The following is a 15,794-nucleotide window of genomic DNA, read 5'->3' on the forward strand; positions in this document are numbered from 1 at the left end:
TAAGTATAATTATCATAGGAGCTTTTGCGTAATTAGCTGATTTATTACAGCTTTTTTTGCATGTGAGGATAAAAATACGTAAAATCGAAAACTAAAAGAATAGCACTCATCTTATATTCATTAATTCATATATCAAACAAAACTATTTTACAAGTTACAACCACAACAAAATCTAAATTCATACAAAAGAATATGAAAGTGTTGCGCATAAGTTAGAGTACAGTGTTACCAAAAGACTAAACAAGAAAAACAATCAATGCATCCAATCTAACCAAGTATTGTGAATCAAAAGCATGGAAACATCAAAGACAGATCACAAGTCTGTAAAGTTATGAATCATACAACCATATTGCTTGTGAGTACTAAACTATATAAACGTAGGTATATGTAATACACACTTTTTAACATAGGTATATACAATTTGTAAATAGTGACACCTCTAAGGACCAACCTTTATCATGAAGGCCAAATGGAGCATACGCAGTCCATTCACAACAAAAGCAGAGGAGGAAATAAAATATATTAACATAGCATGGAGGAGTTTCCTTACCATCCTAGACGAATAATTCAAGTGACTATTATAGCTAATTTGGTTTACAAGTTGAACATGTATCTTATAAATTGCAACTTTAAATTCATAACGGTAAAATAAAACCCAAGTACATGAACAAAACATGTACTAAACGTCTACTTAGTGTGTTGTAAACCGATTCTTGAGATATTAAAGTGCTTCATTATTAGAATTGCTCCCTTCTGATGACGATGTTGCCGATCTCCTTGCATCCAAACGTGGAGTAGACTCGCTCCCAACATCATCAGGCTGAAAAAAAGATTAACAGATACATCATTTGAAAGAATAATTGGAAACGGAATAAAGCAATAAATAACTAATGTGTTCATGATAGATTACATGAATTTAAATTTTTATTTATTTACAACATTGTCTCTTCATGCAGTTAACTAGCTTTGTGGTTTACCTGTTTGACACCGGTCCCCCTCTCCCTTACTAACTTTGATAAATAGAAATAAAATACCAAAAACATTATCCATTTATGAAATAATGCTGAAGCATAGGGAAACTTGTTAACAGTGATTATATACGTCAAAATATGCGAAAATCAGTCATGATGTAAAAGCACATCCCTATTAGGAAGTTTAGAGTTTCAAAGAAATTAACTAATGAGAAGTTTAAAAGAGAGAAAAAGACGTGTGCTTTCCTGGTATGTCTAGGAAGGATTTAAAAATAATAGGAACTAACAAAAAGGATTACTCATATAATATCTGCAATAAGTGACAAGGAATTTGCTTCCTACTCCACAGATTTTTGTTAAACAATGGTCACAATTTCCAAGTATGTCATTTACAATTTCAATTAGTTGCTAACTAAAGAAAATCTAAGTAGGGATTTCCACCAGCATAAGGAACATCAAGATGCCTGTGATCAAAATGTGAATTAGTAAGAATGATGCACACTTAGTAAAGCAGTAAAGCTAAATCTTGGTCCTCAACCTCCACTAATATTAATAGCCAAATACCAAATGAGTAAGATACACTCAAATTTAAAACAAATATGAACAACACAGAATCCACCACTTCATGAAGGAAAGCAATATTGAATAATATCCAGACGCTTGGGACCAGTTTCAAGAGATATTGTGCTTTTGTTCTCCCTTCTAATCAAACCACTTTAGACTGGAGAGTCGTTTTTTTTTTTTTTTGGCTAGTTGCAAAGGCAATTATTACTCAATCGTTAAAAGTATACACAATTGTTAAGGAAAATCTTACAATAAAGGGAGGGTTGGACCTGAAATCAACTATGACTAATTTGGGATTGATTGTTAATAATTGATTGGAGCTTGAGGGATGATTTATATAAAGTATGCATGTAATAAAATTATATTGGCTATTCTGTAGTATAAATTGAAGAGTAGAAATTCTTCATGGTTGGTAAGTGGATTCAGTTCAACAGAATCTGATCCTTTAAGGACTGAGGATTGCTTAGCTTTCTGCCCATCTGACAATTCTAGTGATCTTGGGGGAGTTCTTTTTTTTCCAGGAAGTCCTCAATCAAGTCTACCTATGGATCTGGTCTTAAACTATTAATACAAAACTATACTTCTACATATGGTAGTGTAACAGAAGCCTGAACTGCTTAAATGATTTGACAACCCTGAACAAGCACCTACACCGTATTACAACTTACAAGGCCAAAGCAACCATGCTATGTGGAGATAACCAAGGAAATCTTAACCAAGAAATGCAATCAAACTATTACCACTCAAACAATCTAATTCATGGAGTCATAGTTAGTATTGAGAATCTATGTACCTCTATTTCAGAAGGAAAATAGCCCGCCAATTCTTCAGGAATCTTTCCTTCTTTTGATATTATGTATGCCTTGATTACGTTTGTTAAACCTTGAACCTTTATCTCCAATTGAGTCATCCGATGCCGTAAATTTGTGTAAGTTGGGGAAGAAGATCCAGCAACATCAGATGAAGGCACGACAATGCCAGTAAGTCGACTCCTCCTAACATTCCTGAATGTATTAGTAGGAGCTGCTCCCATGCCCATACATCGTACTCTACCAGAGTGCTCAGGCCCCAATACTTTACCAACAGCATCATCAGGTGACACTTGAGATTCATGAATATTTGATTGTTTCATATTCAATTTAATTTGTTCCTATAATCATGGAATGTTCCAAATAAGTGAATATAAAACTGTAGGATTTAAATGTTAAGATGTAAGAAGACATTATCTGCTTACCACTACAGCTCTTGCCTCATCATTCACAAATGATCCATTCTTTCTCTTGTGAGTTTCAATGTACATCCTTGCTCGACTAGGAGCTTCTCCAGTTTCTAGCAACTAAGCAGGAAACAATGTAAATAAATCAAATTAGAAATTTAACTTTCGTAAAACCACAAATTATGATAGCGTAGCTACCAATTCATGCCTTCGTCTTGAGTTAGGTTTAGCTCCACAAGTATGTGGAATAGTTTGCTTGCTTCGATTTTCTTTATTTTTTCTGCAAAGCTTCTATAAACGAAATATTAGTATACTTGATAATAATCCAATATTCAGTTGCAACGATAATCAACTCATGAAAATACTTGAATTTTACCATTGTTGAAGGTTTTAGACGGTAATCAACAAAAGCAGCCCACTGATCTCTTTGAATGCCCACTGGCACATTTTCAACAATTTCATCTCTACTCTGGGCTGGGTCATAAAACTCATTCCATATCCTTTGTCTACTTGTTGCCCATTTCTTCGCTATACTTTGATTGCAATATCTATAAGCAATGCTTTCAGAAGTCCTAAAATAAAATCGAGGCTTTTGACAAAAAGAAAAATACAAAAACAAAAGGTTGTTCTATTATCAATTTATGTAGTCCAATAATAACATACATAAAATATACATAAAACACACACACACACACACACTCTATATATATATATCACCTTTACCTTAATGAGTGTATCAAAGCACTTATCCTTATATGTCTTAGGCATGCCTGTTTTTCCCAACCACTTTTCAAAACTAATTGGAAAGAGATTACAGTTTGCTGCCAATATTCCACAGTATCCAGCAAGTAAACCTTGTGCTTCACCATATGCTGAACCCTGATCATCAAACTCTACAATAATCCGCTCCCCTCTAGGCAGATTGCTAACTTCCTTAACCTTGATCTTGATTTTCTTATGAACGTTTTCAGAGTCTTAAGAGAAAAACAAGAAATATTCTACTCAACCAAAATGAGGGACAAACAAATTGGGTCAAAAAGTTAATAATAAATGCAAATAATATATACCTATTATCTCTACGTTCCAACCTACTGTAGACTCACGACCAACAGAGCGTCCACGTACAACGTTTGAATCAGTAGGTTGATCTACCGCATGTTGTGGGTCTTCATTAGCTGGAAAACAGTTTACAGGAGTCTGAACAGGTGATAAGGGGACCTGATCTGGTGCTATGGGAGTTGGAACTGATGGTAAGGGAGCCTGATCTGGTCTCAAAGAATGGGATGGAGCTTTCGCCATAGGAGGAGGACCATCACTTTGATGTTGAGTAGCTAACCTCAATGAACTTCGCAAACGTTTAACCTGGGCCATGGCTACATATTAACATGAAAGCAATAAAATAAAGATTAGATATTATATAAATCATATGTCAAAACATACAGATAAGATACATAAATCAAACAACCTTAGTTTTAATTATGTGAAACTATTACCACCAAATAAAGCACCATCTTAATTATTTTTTACTCAGATACATGTACTCACCATAAGCGCCAAAGAAATGATGTAATTGCTCTTGGTATGAATAAAGATACGATACACTAATGTAGATTTTTTACATATATATGTAATTTGAATCAGAAGGCAGACCTGATGCTTGTTGCAAGGCTTCATTAGCTGGCGAGGAATTTGTAGGAGCCTGAACTGGTGGCATCGGAACCTGATCTGGTCTCAAATAACAGGTTGGAACTTTTGTTGTGGAAGCAGGAACACCACCATGCTGTTGAGATGCTAACTTCAACGAACTTCGCAAACGTTTTCTCTTTGCCATGACTGCATATTAACATGAAAGCAATAATGATTAAAAATTATCTAATTACATGTCTAAAACATACAGATAAGATGTATAAATGAAACAACCTTGGTTTTAACTACGTGAAACTATTACCAGTTTACAACCAACTAAAGCACCATGTTAGTTTTTATATTCAGACAGATGTGCATCTACTTTAAGTACACTAAGTAGATTTTGTACATATATATGGAATTTGAATCAGAAGGCAGACCTGTTGCTTGTTGCGTGGCTTCATTAGCTGGCAAGGAGTTTGTAGGAGCCTGAACTGGTGGCAATGGAACCTGATCTGGTCTCAAATAACGGGTTGGAGCTTTTGTTGTGGAAGCAAGAACATCACCATGCTGTTGAGATGCTAACCTCAATGAACTTCGCAAACGTTTTCTCTTTGCCATAACTGCATATTAACATGAAACCAATAATGATTAGAAATTATCTAATCGCATGTCTAAACATACAGATAAGATGTATAAATGAAACAATCTTGGTTTTAACTATGTGAAACTATTACCAGTTTACAACTAACTAAAGCACCATGTTAATTTTTATACTCAGACATATGTGCATCTACTGGTAAGTTAATAGCTGCATTATCCTCATCTGCATCATAATTCAAATTGCTTTCTAGCTACTTGCATGCACTCATTATAAAGGCCAAAATACTTAAGTTCTTGCTCTTGATGTGAGTTCAGATACAATACATTAATGTCGATTTTGTACACACATATGTAACACAATTGTACAATAGAAACATACAACAATAATTTCAAATTATTATTACCAAGCTGCCTAAATAGGGAATGGATATTATTACTCCTATTTTGATAATGTTTTATAAATTCATACAAACAAACAATGCCAAAAAATCATGTGATCATGAGTGGAGTGGCATTATAAAAAATAAGAGTGACAATATCATTTCCCGCCTAAATTTATTGTAAATGTTTTGTACAATTTCAATATCAGAAATATAATTCATTTTCCTCGTATTGCTTTCAAGTTGGTATCAGAATTTTGATCTGGGAGCCTATTACCTTCCCCCCTTCCCCCTCTACATCTCATTCAAAGTTTCAAACATCCATTTCTAATCTTTCTGTTTTCAAAAATCACTATATTTTTCCTCTCTCACACCACCAATATTGCCATTGCCAACCCCCATGCCAGACTCCAACCAACCAACCAACCTTGCCATTGGTGTCGCCCTTCCTGCCCTTCCGAGATTGAACAACCGCCAGAAGTGCAGCTGCAATTAACACTAAACAATATTGCTTCTGCATCACATGACCCACTACTCCGACCGCCGTTTTCACCCACGACCAGCAAAGACTCATTCTGTACAACCCTTAGTATCCATGACAAAAACCAAAAAGAACTCCCCGCTCTTTCTACCCATGGCAACAACAGGAGAAAGACAATCTTTGGAATCCATGCTCTGATACCGAATTTATGAAATCGGCAGAGACAAAAAAGAGTAGAGTGAGAATTTGAAGAGAATGATTTGTATAACTTGAGGAAGATACTCCTCGGTACTGAGCTTATATCCAGTGAGCACTAAATATTTACACTCAAATACAATCACTATTAAGTCACCAAAAAAAAATACAATCACTATTAACGAAAACAATCTGCTGAGATTCAGAGAGTGTTTGGCATTTTTAGAATTCGAAGATTCGGAAAAATGAAAACAACGATGTGCTAATGGATCACTAACTTGTATTGAGCTAAACCAAGGGGAACCTTGTGCTAAATGTCATTTACATTTTCAGCAATTATTCTTACTCAAACTACAGATAAACCCACACCATCAGAGACAGGTTTCTAGCTAAGAATTGGAAGGAATAACCAAAGTAAACTAAGATCGCTTACCGCGAAACGAAAATCAAAGCAAGAACTGAATGAAGCTTGTGGATGGAAAAAACTGAGAGTATTGATTGATAGCGTCGTTGTTGAGAAATTCAACCGCCACCTCAGAAAACACCGTCGAAGACGAAGAGTATGGTTCTGCAGAAAGCTGAAGGGTTTCAAAAAAGTGAAAAACTGCTATTTTACTTCCAGATTGACTCCCACTCCCGGCTTTTCTTTTTTCTTTTCCCCCCAACTTTTTGTCGTTAAATCAATTTACAATTTCGGCTAATTTCAAATTCATACACATTTTATTAATAAAAATGTGAATTAGTATCTTTATTAATTTCATTATTTACGTTTATATAGCTAACCTAAATTTTTTGGAAACAAATTTCCAACAAATTGCATTTTTAAAAAATGCGACTCAAACAAATTCACTTTTCAAAAATAAAATAAAGAGAAAAGGACAAATCGATCCTAATTTTTTTATCTGCGAACATTTAAGTCTCTGAAGATTTAAAAATACATTTAAGTCCTTGACCTCTTCAAAATCTGGATATATCGATCCTTTAGTCTAATTTGTTCAATTTTAAAAATTCTCTCACGTGTGCATCCGTATCAATCAAGTTAAGTCTAATTTGTTCAATTTTAAAAATTCTCTCATGTGTGCATCCGTATCAATCAAGTTAGTACAACGTGAGTCACGTTTGATTGAGTCTGACAAACCCAAGTAAACATAAGGAATCAATATGTCTAAGTTTTGAAAAGGTTAGAAATTTAAATGTATTTTTAAATTCTCGAGGCCTTAAATATTTGCAGATCAAAAAAGTCAAAAACCTATTTATCTTTTTCTCTAAAATAAAAATACTCACTTTGACCAAGTTTGTTTACCAGTACAGGACACCAAAACAGGAATATAAAAACACAAAATTATATTTTACAAATGAGATATAAATAGCAGCTATAGTTAAAATGACATAATCTCCTCATACTAACTTAGAAGTCACAGATTCAAACTTCACTACTAACTTTAGAAAAAAAAATGAGATATAAATATAAATGTCGTATACAAAAATACTAAATTAGTATATTTTATGTTACAAAAATATTAACAAGTGACACATTATTTTTTCATTTATTATTTCTATTAATTTTTTATAATTATATATTTTATCATTCTAATTTTTTCCTAAATTTTTTGTATGAAAAAAATAATAAATTAAACTTTCATAATTTATTATTTTTATATTTAATTTATCAATAAATATAATACAAAAACATTATACAGTCTTACTGAATATAAAGCCTACGTCATCGACAACTTAGCCCATCGTAAAACTCCCATTTATGATATAGCAGATTTCATAAGTCGATAAATTATTGCTTTATCTTTTTAGCCCAGCATTTTCCTCATAATGATAATCCGAATTGGATCCAAGAGAGGAGGAAATCCAGTATCGACAATGATAACATGTTTTCACCTCTACTTCCATAACGTGAGTAGTGAGTTGTTATATAATAATTGTTAGTTTTGTTCTTGATGTGTTGGTCAATAATAATATTTCACAGCGACAAAAATGTTATGCCATCTAAAAAATAAGATAAAGTTAAAATTAAAATTGCTATAACACGAAGGTTTTGCAACAGCTCTCCTTAAAAATGAGGGTTTTGCAAGAACTTGGTAGAAATATGGATTTGGAATTACTATAGAACGATCTGAGCCTGACATATTTAGCTAGCTAATCAACTCTAGCAGACTCATAAAATTTCATATCATGGAATATGGAAACGGTTATACAGAAAAAAAAACATTGCTACTGTCAAAAATTAAATAATAGGCCATGATCCAATTCTAATGGGAATCTCCGATAAATAACGCATCAGATCTCACTCAAATCACTACCCTCATCGTGGAGGTGGTGGCGGGGGAGGAGGCAAGTTCGACTTCGCAAACCCCACCCATGCAACAATGCCAACAGCCAGAATAATCCATCCAAATATGTCATACTTCAGATCACTGCTCTTCTTTTTCTTTTGAGTCTAAAATAAAATAAACAAATTAGGCGACAAATGAGTAACAATCATATATGAAGGAGAGTTTAAAAACAGATTAGCATACTTTCTTGAATTCACGTACCACACGAATTAAGACATCATGCAGGTTTTAAGAAATAAGCAAATTCTAAGGCCCAGGCAGAAAACAGATTTGGATTTAGAAGAAAGTCAAGAGCTGAGTTAATAGAAGATTAGTTACTTATTTATATAAATAATGGAAAATGTAAATAGTTAGTCCCAAGCTTGGACAAAAAGAGGAGGATCATGTTAAGTAGTCAAAAACAAATGTAAAGGTTGTTACATTTTTGTGACATTGATCGGAGATAGTCATTTTAATAAATGAATAATAAAATTAATAAATAAACATATATTTCCCTTTCAGGTTGCACATTCACAAGGTCATTAATCCAATCTATCTCAAACCCACAGGCCACAAATACGCTAATGAGGGAACCACAATCCATATAAAATCAAGATAAATTTGGTGGAGTCATGTATAGAACCCATGAACTCGGTTGTTATGGACCCAAAGGAAGTGAACGAGACTAGGAAGGGAAAATCAGTTTTAGTTGAAGAGAGGAGACAAGATTGACAGAGAATTCGTTCAAAATTTTGGATGGAACAGGACCATTAGGGGAGTGATAGCCTCTCAAATGATACTCGTATCTTCCTGTCGCATTTTCTTATATTCAATAAGACACGCACAGAGGTAATTCAGCTCCTTTGCTTCTACCTCCATTCCTTCTCTAATTCTCTACCATATCTTCACTAGCTTACTTATTTTAACTATATATTCTGCTGCTACTGTTCTGTCCTACTGATACTGCTACAGGTTCTCACATCATTCTATACACTTAAGACACGGTTCCTCTTCTTCCAATAAGAAATGAATTTATCATATGATGAAATCAAGACTTGGGAAACACCAATTTTCAAGAAAGAGGGGCAATAAAGGCCAAACAGTAGCTCCCTTAACAGCCCACAAAAAAGGCTACACATACATCCTTACCATCAGAGAATAATTTCATATACAAAAGAACATTTGAATTTAAGTTATTAAATCTCAGTTTCAAAAATATGAAAACAAAAGGGGGGAAAATTCCATTTAACACCTTACAACATATGTGTGCAATAAGTCAAGCAATCATAGATTTGCATTGAGTACCAAATGCTAATACAGAATATCAGCCCATGGAAACTTCTAATGATTTACCTTAGTACCAGCAGAAGTAGAAGCTCCAGTTGATCCAGTTGACTGCTGCTGAGCAAAGCCACCATGCTTATGGATTTCTACATGCAGCTCAGGAGCCTTGAAAAAAGATGTTAGTTATTGAAGTGGTCCAGTAATCAGCCAACCAGAGAATTTTACATGAGCATGTTATTAATGAAAAGGATAAAAACACATCACCAAGAAAGATAACATACAAATAAAGAAAGTAATTAACCTCCAAAAGCACGGAAAGCTGGGAGAAATCCAACAAGGAACACCTCAAACAATAACTCAATTACTTTGTGAACCAGATGAAGAGACCCAATCCTCGACCCAAAACAAGTATTAAAAAGAAAGCATTGCAGTATTCTACCAGTATACATATTCTCAATCGACCACTGTGTTCTATATGATTTAAATTGAATATGTTGAGGAGCTAAAGATTCATGAGTCAGGCATGTCTTTACATAGGTATCGACAATCCAAAAGTCAACACACAGTCTCATACTATCATAGATAACTGCAGATTTCAGGATCATTTTACAAAATTCAACAGCAACTTAGTTTGTTTCAAAGTTAGGCAAACAAACCACAGCACTCAATATATGAGTATTCGCTCTCCAGGATTATAGATACACCATTGATGTAATATGACGCTTTCAGATATTATAAATGGATGGGAAAAAAATTATTAAAAATAACAAAACTGAGATGCAAGAGGAAAAAAAATCAAATCTTCAAACACACTCTAGCTAATCTATGGTGGAATTGAAGGCGCAGAAATGAGTTCATCTTTCAAGAGAAGCCAATGGATATGTTTAGCACTATGCTACGTTTTCAAACTTGCTGTGAAATCCAGGCTTCATAGGTCATGAAGGGTATGACAACTTTCTCAGTGGCTTATCCTAGAAGATGGTTGGGTAGAAGTCAATGTTGATGGGAGTCTGAACAAGGAAGCCAAGACTGGGGGTTGTGGTATCTTGACCAAGTACCATGTGGGCATCTGTAAAGGGTCTTTTTCTTCAAACGCAGGAGAACTGGATAACTATTATTGAACTTCATGACACTTCCAACAAGTAAAGCAGATAAAATAGAAAGATAAACAAAATATTACAATGCAGTGAATACCTTGGCAGCCACTTCCAATGATTTGTGGTATAGTTCATTGCTAGGATCCTATATAGACAATGGAAAACCTTCATTATTCAAATCATTTTCATAAGCACATTACTCCCCAATCACATAGGAAAGTTAACCGAACAAAGAACGGACCTCATCAACAGCTTGCTGGAAGTACTCAGCTGCCTTATCGAAATAAACTTTCGCTTCATCACGGTCAGGAATTAAGAATGCTTGAGAGGTGTGAGCATTTCCAAGGCACCAGAGAGTATCATGCTTCTTTGGATTAACCACAAGAGCCTCCTCCAACTTCGAAATAGCATCTGCACCCCAGCGAGACATCCATAATCAAAGTTCAATACAAAGGTCCAAACGACATTCTTATCATTTACAAATTCAATTTAGTTGTGGCAAAGTAACATGAGTTAGACGGATATACTTTGATTCGGATCATGTAATCGCGAAAAAAAAAAAAACATTTATTCGCCAAAAAAATGAGCAAAGAATTTACCTTCGGTCATTTTCTTAGTTTCGGGAAAAGTCTGAAATTGCGACAACTCTAACAAAGCTCCGCCCCATCTTGTCAAGTTCTACACATATTATCAGATGATAAACACACTAAAGGAGACAATTTTTTTTCATATAACTTACGGTCCTTAATTATCACAAGAATTGCAACCACATGTAAATAAACACATAAAAGACATTTCAAAGTTTTAATTAACAGAAAAATATTGAAAATTAGGAAGAAGAAGAAGAAGAGAACAACTGACGTCGGCATCGAGAGGGTTCTTGGCGTATTCAGCTTCGGCGGTTTTACGGGCGTGCTCGAAGAACAAAAGGCGATCGAACTCGTTCTGCTGCAAATCCATGGCGCCTCTCTCTCTGTCTCGCACTTGTGTTTTGTACTTGCTTAGTTAGGGTTTTGGGTTTTTCAGTGACTTATGTGCGTGTATGTGGTGAAGTCAACCAAGTAAGGGAAAGATTCCTGTCGCTCTCGTCTGTTTTGTTTATTTATTATTTTTCACGAGTGAGAAAAGTAGAAAAAAAAAAAGATAGAGATCATCAAAATTTATTTTTTAAATTATTAATTAATTATTAATATTTAAAAATATAATATAAAATTTATTATTAAATTAAATAAGTTAAATTAATAGTTAAATAATAATAAAATAGTATAAAAAATTTAATTTTAATAGATATAAAAATATAATTTTTAAAATAATAAAATAATATTAAAAATATAATTTTGACCAATTTAAAAAATAAAATTTGATATATGTTTGTTACTATTTAGATCTACCTTAATTAATTTATATCTAATCTATATTTTAAAATTTAAGCTAATAATTTTCTCACATTGTTATTCTACAAAGAAAACCTTTCATGAGAGATAGACAGTTTTAAATTTAACAAGAGATTTTACACATAATTTAAAATTGTGATCACATTATTTTCTAAAAACCATCTCATTTAAATTAGTACTAAAAATAAAATAATTTAAATTATTTTCTAAATGAGGCATGTATTTTTTGAAAATTTTATTTATGTGCAAATAAATTAAAATTAAAAGTATAACTTAAACAAATAATAATAATTTATGATTTAATAGAGTAATCAGTAAATAACTTAAAATTTAAAAAATAATAAACTAAACAAATAACTTAAAATTTAAAAAATAACCAACTAACTAAAATAATTTTAAATTAAAAAAATAACAACCTAAGTAAAATAATTTAGGTAAATAACTTAAATTTAAAAAGTAACAACCTCTTTTAAATTATATTTTTTATTTTTTTGTTTTAAAAGGACATTTTATTACTGTTCTCAAATTTAAACTCTTGTTATTTTGTTTTCGAAGTTGTTGAAATTATTATTAAACAAACGTCCTAATTTTAAAATAATTTATAAATAACTTTGTTTAAATTAGTTCAATAATATTAAGATTTAAATATCTAACTACGTTGTTAATAAACTCGAAAACTAAATCTTTATCGATATCTAACAATCTATCCGAATAATTTATATATTAATTTTTTTTAAATTAGTTCAATAATATTAATATTTAAATATTTAACTACCCTGCTAAAGTGCTAATAAACTCAAAAACTAAATCTTTATTATTATCTAACAATCTAACCAAATAATCTATTAATTTATAAATAAAATTACAAAATTTTTTTAATAACAACATTTAAGCAAATAATCTCAAAACTCAAATACGAGCGCCAGATCAGCAAAAAGTCTCTCCATTTATGTTCGATCTAAAAAAAGATTATTTTAAATTTAAAAAGTAACAAGTCCAAATAGATATTATTTGCATTTAATAATAAATGTACAAATAGAATAATCTTCTCTAACTAAAGCTTTGACAATATTAAACTTTAGTCCAATTTAAAAACCTTTTTTAATAATCAACGTATCTAATCTTATTTAATTTAAAAAATTTAGATATTATTTTTTTAAATTTTCTCATATTTAAGATATGACTCAAATTATATACTCTATAAATTTTAGATAATTTTTTTTCAAAATTTTTAAAATTTTAAGATGATTCATGATAAATGCTAATAATTTCTCTTTATTCTTACTTTACTCTTTTTTAAACTATTTGTCTTTCAATCACATTTGGTGATAATCATCTTTTGTATTTCCTTATGGAAACATTATTATTTTATAATAATAAAATAATATCTATCTTTGAAAAAAAAATGATTCCATCATCCTAATAATTTTAAATATTTTTTTTAGGCCTTTTGAATTTAAATGTGACTCATATTCGATGTCCACTACTTTAAAAAATGTACATAAAAAATCAGTGAAGTGTAAAAAATTATAATTTTACATATATGACATTGGAATCAAAAACTTAATAATTGATTCAAAAATCTATCATAATTTTATATTAGTTTAAAAATATTATCTAATGAATACAAATTATACTAAGATTTACGATAATATAATACCATCTAAGAATACACAATATGTGTCTTAAATTATAAATTATTTTTTTTGCAAACTAATGCATCTTTTATTCGTTCTTTTAATCTACTTTGCATCATTTGATCAATCTTTTAATATATATATATATATATATATGTGTGTGTGTGTGTGTATAATTTTAGTAGTATCAACAGACATTGTCAATGCTCATTGTACTTAAAAAAGATCAAAAGGCAAATGTTTTCTATTTATATATGCATATGCATATTTTTTGTTTTTGGTAAACTGGTAGTATACTTTATAGTAAACGAGTGAAAAACTATTTTTAAATCGTTGGAATCAAAACTTATATTTTATTGACATTTTATGAGATAAGCATTTTTCATTTCTTTAATCTGTTTTTTATTTTATTTTTTATTTTATTTTTTTGCATATGAAATAGTAACATTGCTTTTAAAATAGTATTTGTGAGGTGATTTATTTACTCAAATTTAATTTCTAAAGTTGTTTATCGCTTTTCAGAGTTCAGATTTTATCTTCATATTATTTAAACTTTTTAATACTGTACACATTAGAATAAAAAATAAATAATAATTAATAGAATTATTGTATATATATTTGTACACTCTGTGTTATTTTATATAATTTTTAGTATATATTTTAAATTTTAATATATATTCTATATAAATAATTTATTTGATAATTAATTTAATAGATATTTTTATAATTTATATTATTGTAATTTATTTAATTGTGTTTTAAAGTGAGACAGAGTGAGAGTTAAAACCCTCGTTTATATGTACACTTTGAAATCTTCTAAAATTTATATTAAAACTTCTAAAATTTATAAATTATTTGAGATAAACTCTCAAATTGTTTCGCCATGAGTAATACTATATATTTGTCTTTTTATAAATTAAGGGCCGTTTTACATAAGTTTCTCTTTTCAACTTTTAACTTATGAAAATGTATAGTATTAATGTATAGTACAATTTTTAAAGTCAAATTACAGTTTTCTAAAAAGTTATTTTAGTGCTTATAAAGAAGTTAAAAAAAATTATTTTTCTCATAATAAAAAGTTTTTTTTATCATTCTTCTCTTAAAATAAGCACTTTTAGAACTAAAAAACTAAACACAAAATAACTTATTTATAAGTTACTTTTAATATAAGTATTTATTGTCTAAGCTATTTTTTCAAAAAGAGCTTAATTAAGCTGTTTACCCAAATTGAACCTAAGTCTAATTAGTTAAATAATAAAATTTAGAATAATATTAATTATAACTAATATTTATTATCTTAAACTAATTTAGTTAGTCACAAAAAAAGAAAAAAAAAAACTAACTTGGTTAGACTTGGTTCATAAATAGAGAAGTGGAAAGTGACTAGCCTTGTTTTGGTTTTGATTTCATCATTTCAACCAATTATCATTAATCTTTTTATTCTGCTATATTTTGCTTGACTTATTGTCAATGTGACAATGTAGCATTCCCCGAAACTGATCGGTAGGTATTTCAACTGCTGTCCAAATAACACAGTGATAATTTAGTTTACTTTATTGTTCTCATTTCTCAGGCTTATAGTGATAGAATATAATCAAAAGCTATAATCCTCATTCAGAAATAAACTTTTAGTGTACCATTAAACTTATTGGTTTATACCTTAAACATTCACCATTTCAAACATCTATGATCTAACACATTGCTCTTGGTGGCTCTGGATTGAAATGAACCATATCATGCTTGGGTTTTCAGTACTCATGCATTTTCATGCTTTAGATTGAATGCCATGATTGAATCACTATGGGATAAGAGAATTAGTGTAGCAGTGTTGAATGGACTAGGTTTGATGTGCATGCTAATATTGTGTTTTTACCCATTTCCTTATGTGTATAGTGGCCAGTTAAAGATCAATATTCATTTCTAGTTTATTTTTCTTTGCAGTGTGTATGGAGAACCTATTCCTGTTAAGAAACTTGCTGAGCGCGTGGCTAATTATGTGCACCTTTGCACACTGTACTT

The 15,794-nt window shown here is 30.9% G+C and overlaps 2 protein-coding genes across 2 annotated transcripts; both read right to left on the reverse strand.

The window, feature by feature from the left end:
* Positions 1-324: 324 nt before the first annotated feature.
* On the reverse strand, positions 325-6,670 carry LOC130954361 (uncharacterized). The gene is made up of 10 exons (XM_057881104.1): positions 6,470-6,670; positions 4,818-5,000; positions 4,402-4,584; positions 3,819-4,124; positions 3,475-3,725; positions 3,128-3,340; positions 2,950-3,042; positions 2,770-2,871; positions 2,329-2,685; positions 325-820 (listed from the first exon to the last, which is right to left on the reverse strand). The coding sequence occupies exons 2-10, from the start codon at positions 4,996-4,998 to the stop codon at positions 722-724; spliced, it is 1,785 nt and encodes a 594-aa protein (XP_057737087.1). The 5' UTR covers positions 4,999-5,000; positions 6,470-6,670; the 3' UTR covers positions 325-721.
* A 1,375-nt stretch (positions 6,671-8,045) lies between these two features.
* On the reverse strand, positions 8,046-11,800 carry LOC130958016 (mitochondrial import receptor subunit TOM20-like). The gene is made up of 6 exons (XM_057884889.1): positions 11,606-11,800; positions 11,344-11,422; positions 10,986-11,155; positions 10,842-10,889; positions 9,717-9,812; positions 8,046-8,488 (listed from the first exon to the last, which is right to left on the reverse strand). The coding sequence occupies exons 1-6, from the start codon at positions 11,702-11,704 to the stop codon at positions 8,354-8,356; spliced, it is 627 nt and encodes a 208-aa protein (XP_057740872.1). The 5' UTR covers positions 11,705-11,800; the 3' UTR covers positions 8,046-8,353.
* Positions 11,801-15,794: the final 3,994 nt, after the last annotated feature.

This window comes from Arachis stenosperma, chromosome 10 (assembly GCF_014773155.1).
Source record: "Arachis stenosperma cultivar V10309 chromosome 10, arast.V10309.gnm1.PFL2, whole genome shotgun sequence".
NCBI lineage: Eukaryota > Viridiplantae > Streptophyta > Magnoliopsida > Fabales > Fabaceae > Arachis > Arachis stenosperma.

What these genes read in the sequence shown, in the direction of transcription:
- LOC130954361 (XM_057881104.1), bottom strand. Translation starts at nt 4,998, where the DNA reads ATGGCAAAGAGAAAACGTTTGCGAAGTTCATTGAGGTTAGCATCTCAA. An exon ending in AGCCTTGCAACAAGCATCAG is followed by an intron (nt 4,125 to 4,401) that starts GTCTGCCTTCTG and finishes GTTAATATGTAG; the next exon opens with CCATGGCCCAGGTTAAACGT. An exon ending in ATGAGGCAAGAGCTGTAGTG is followed by an intron (nt 2,686 to 2,769) that starts GTAAGCAGATAA and finishes CCATGATTATAG; the next exon opens with GAACAAATTAAATTGAATAT.
- LOC130958016 (XM_057884889.1), bottom strand. Translation starts at nt 11,704, where the DNA reads ATGGATTTGCAGCAGAACGAGTTCGATCGCCTTTTGTTCTTCGAGCAC. An exon ending in AACTAAGAAAATGACCGAAG is followed by an intron (nt 11,156 to 11,343) that starts GTAAATTCTTTG and finishes GCTGGGGTGCAG; the next exon opens with ATGCTATTTCGAAGTTGGAG. An exon ending in CTACTTCTGCTGGTACTAAG is followed by an intron (nt 8,489 to 9,716) that starts GTAAATCATTAG and finishes ATTTTATTTTAG; the next exon opens with ACTCAAAAGAAAAAGAAGAG.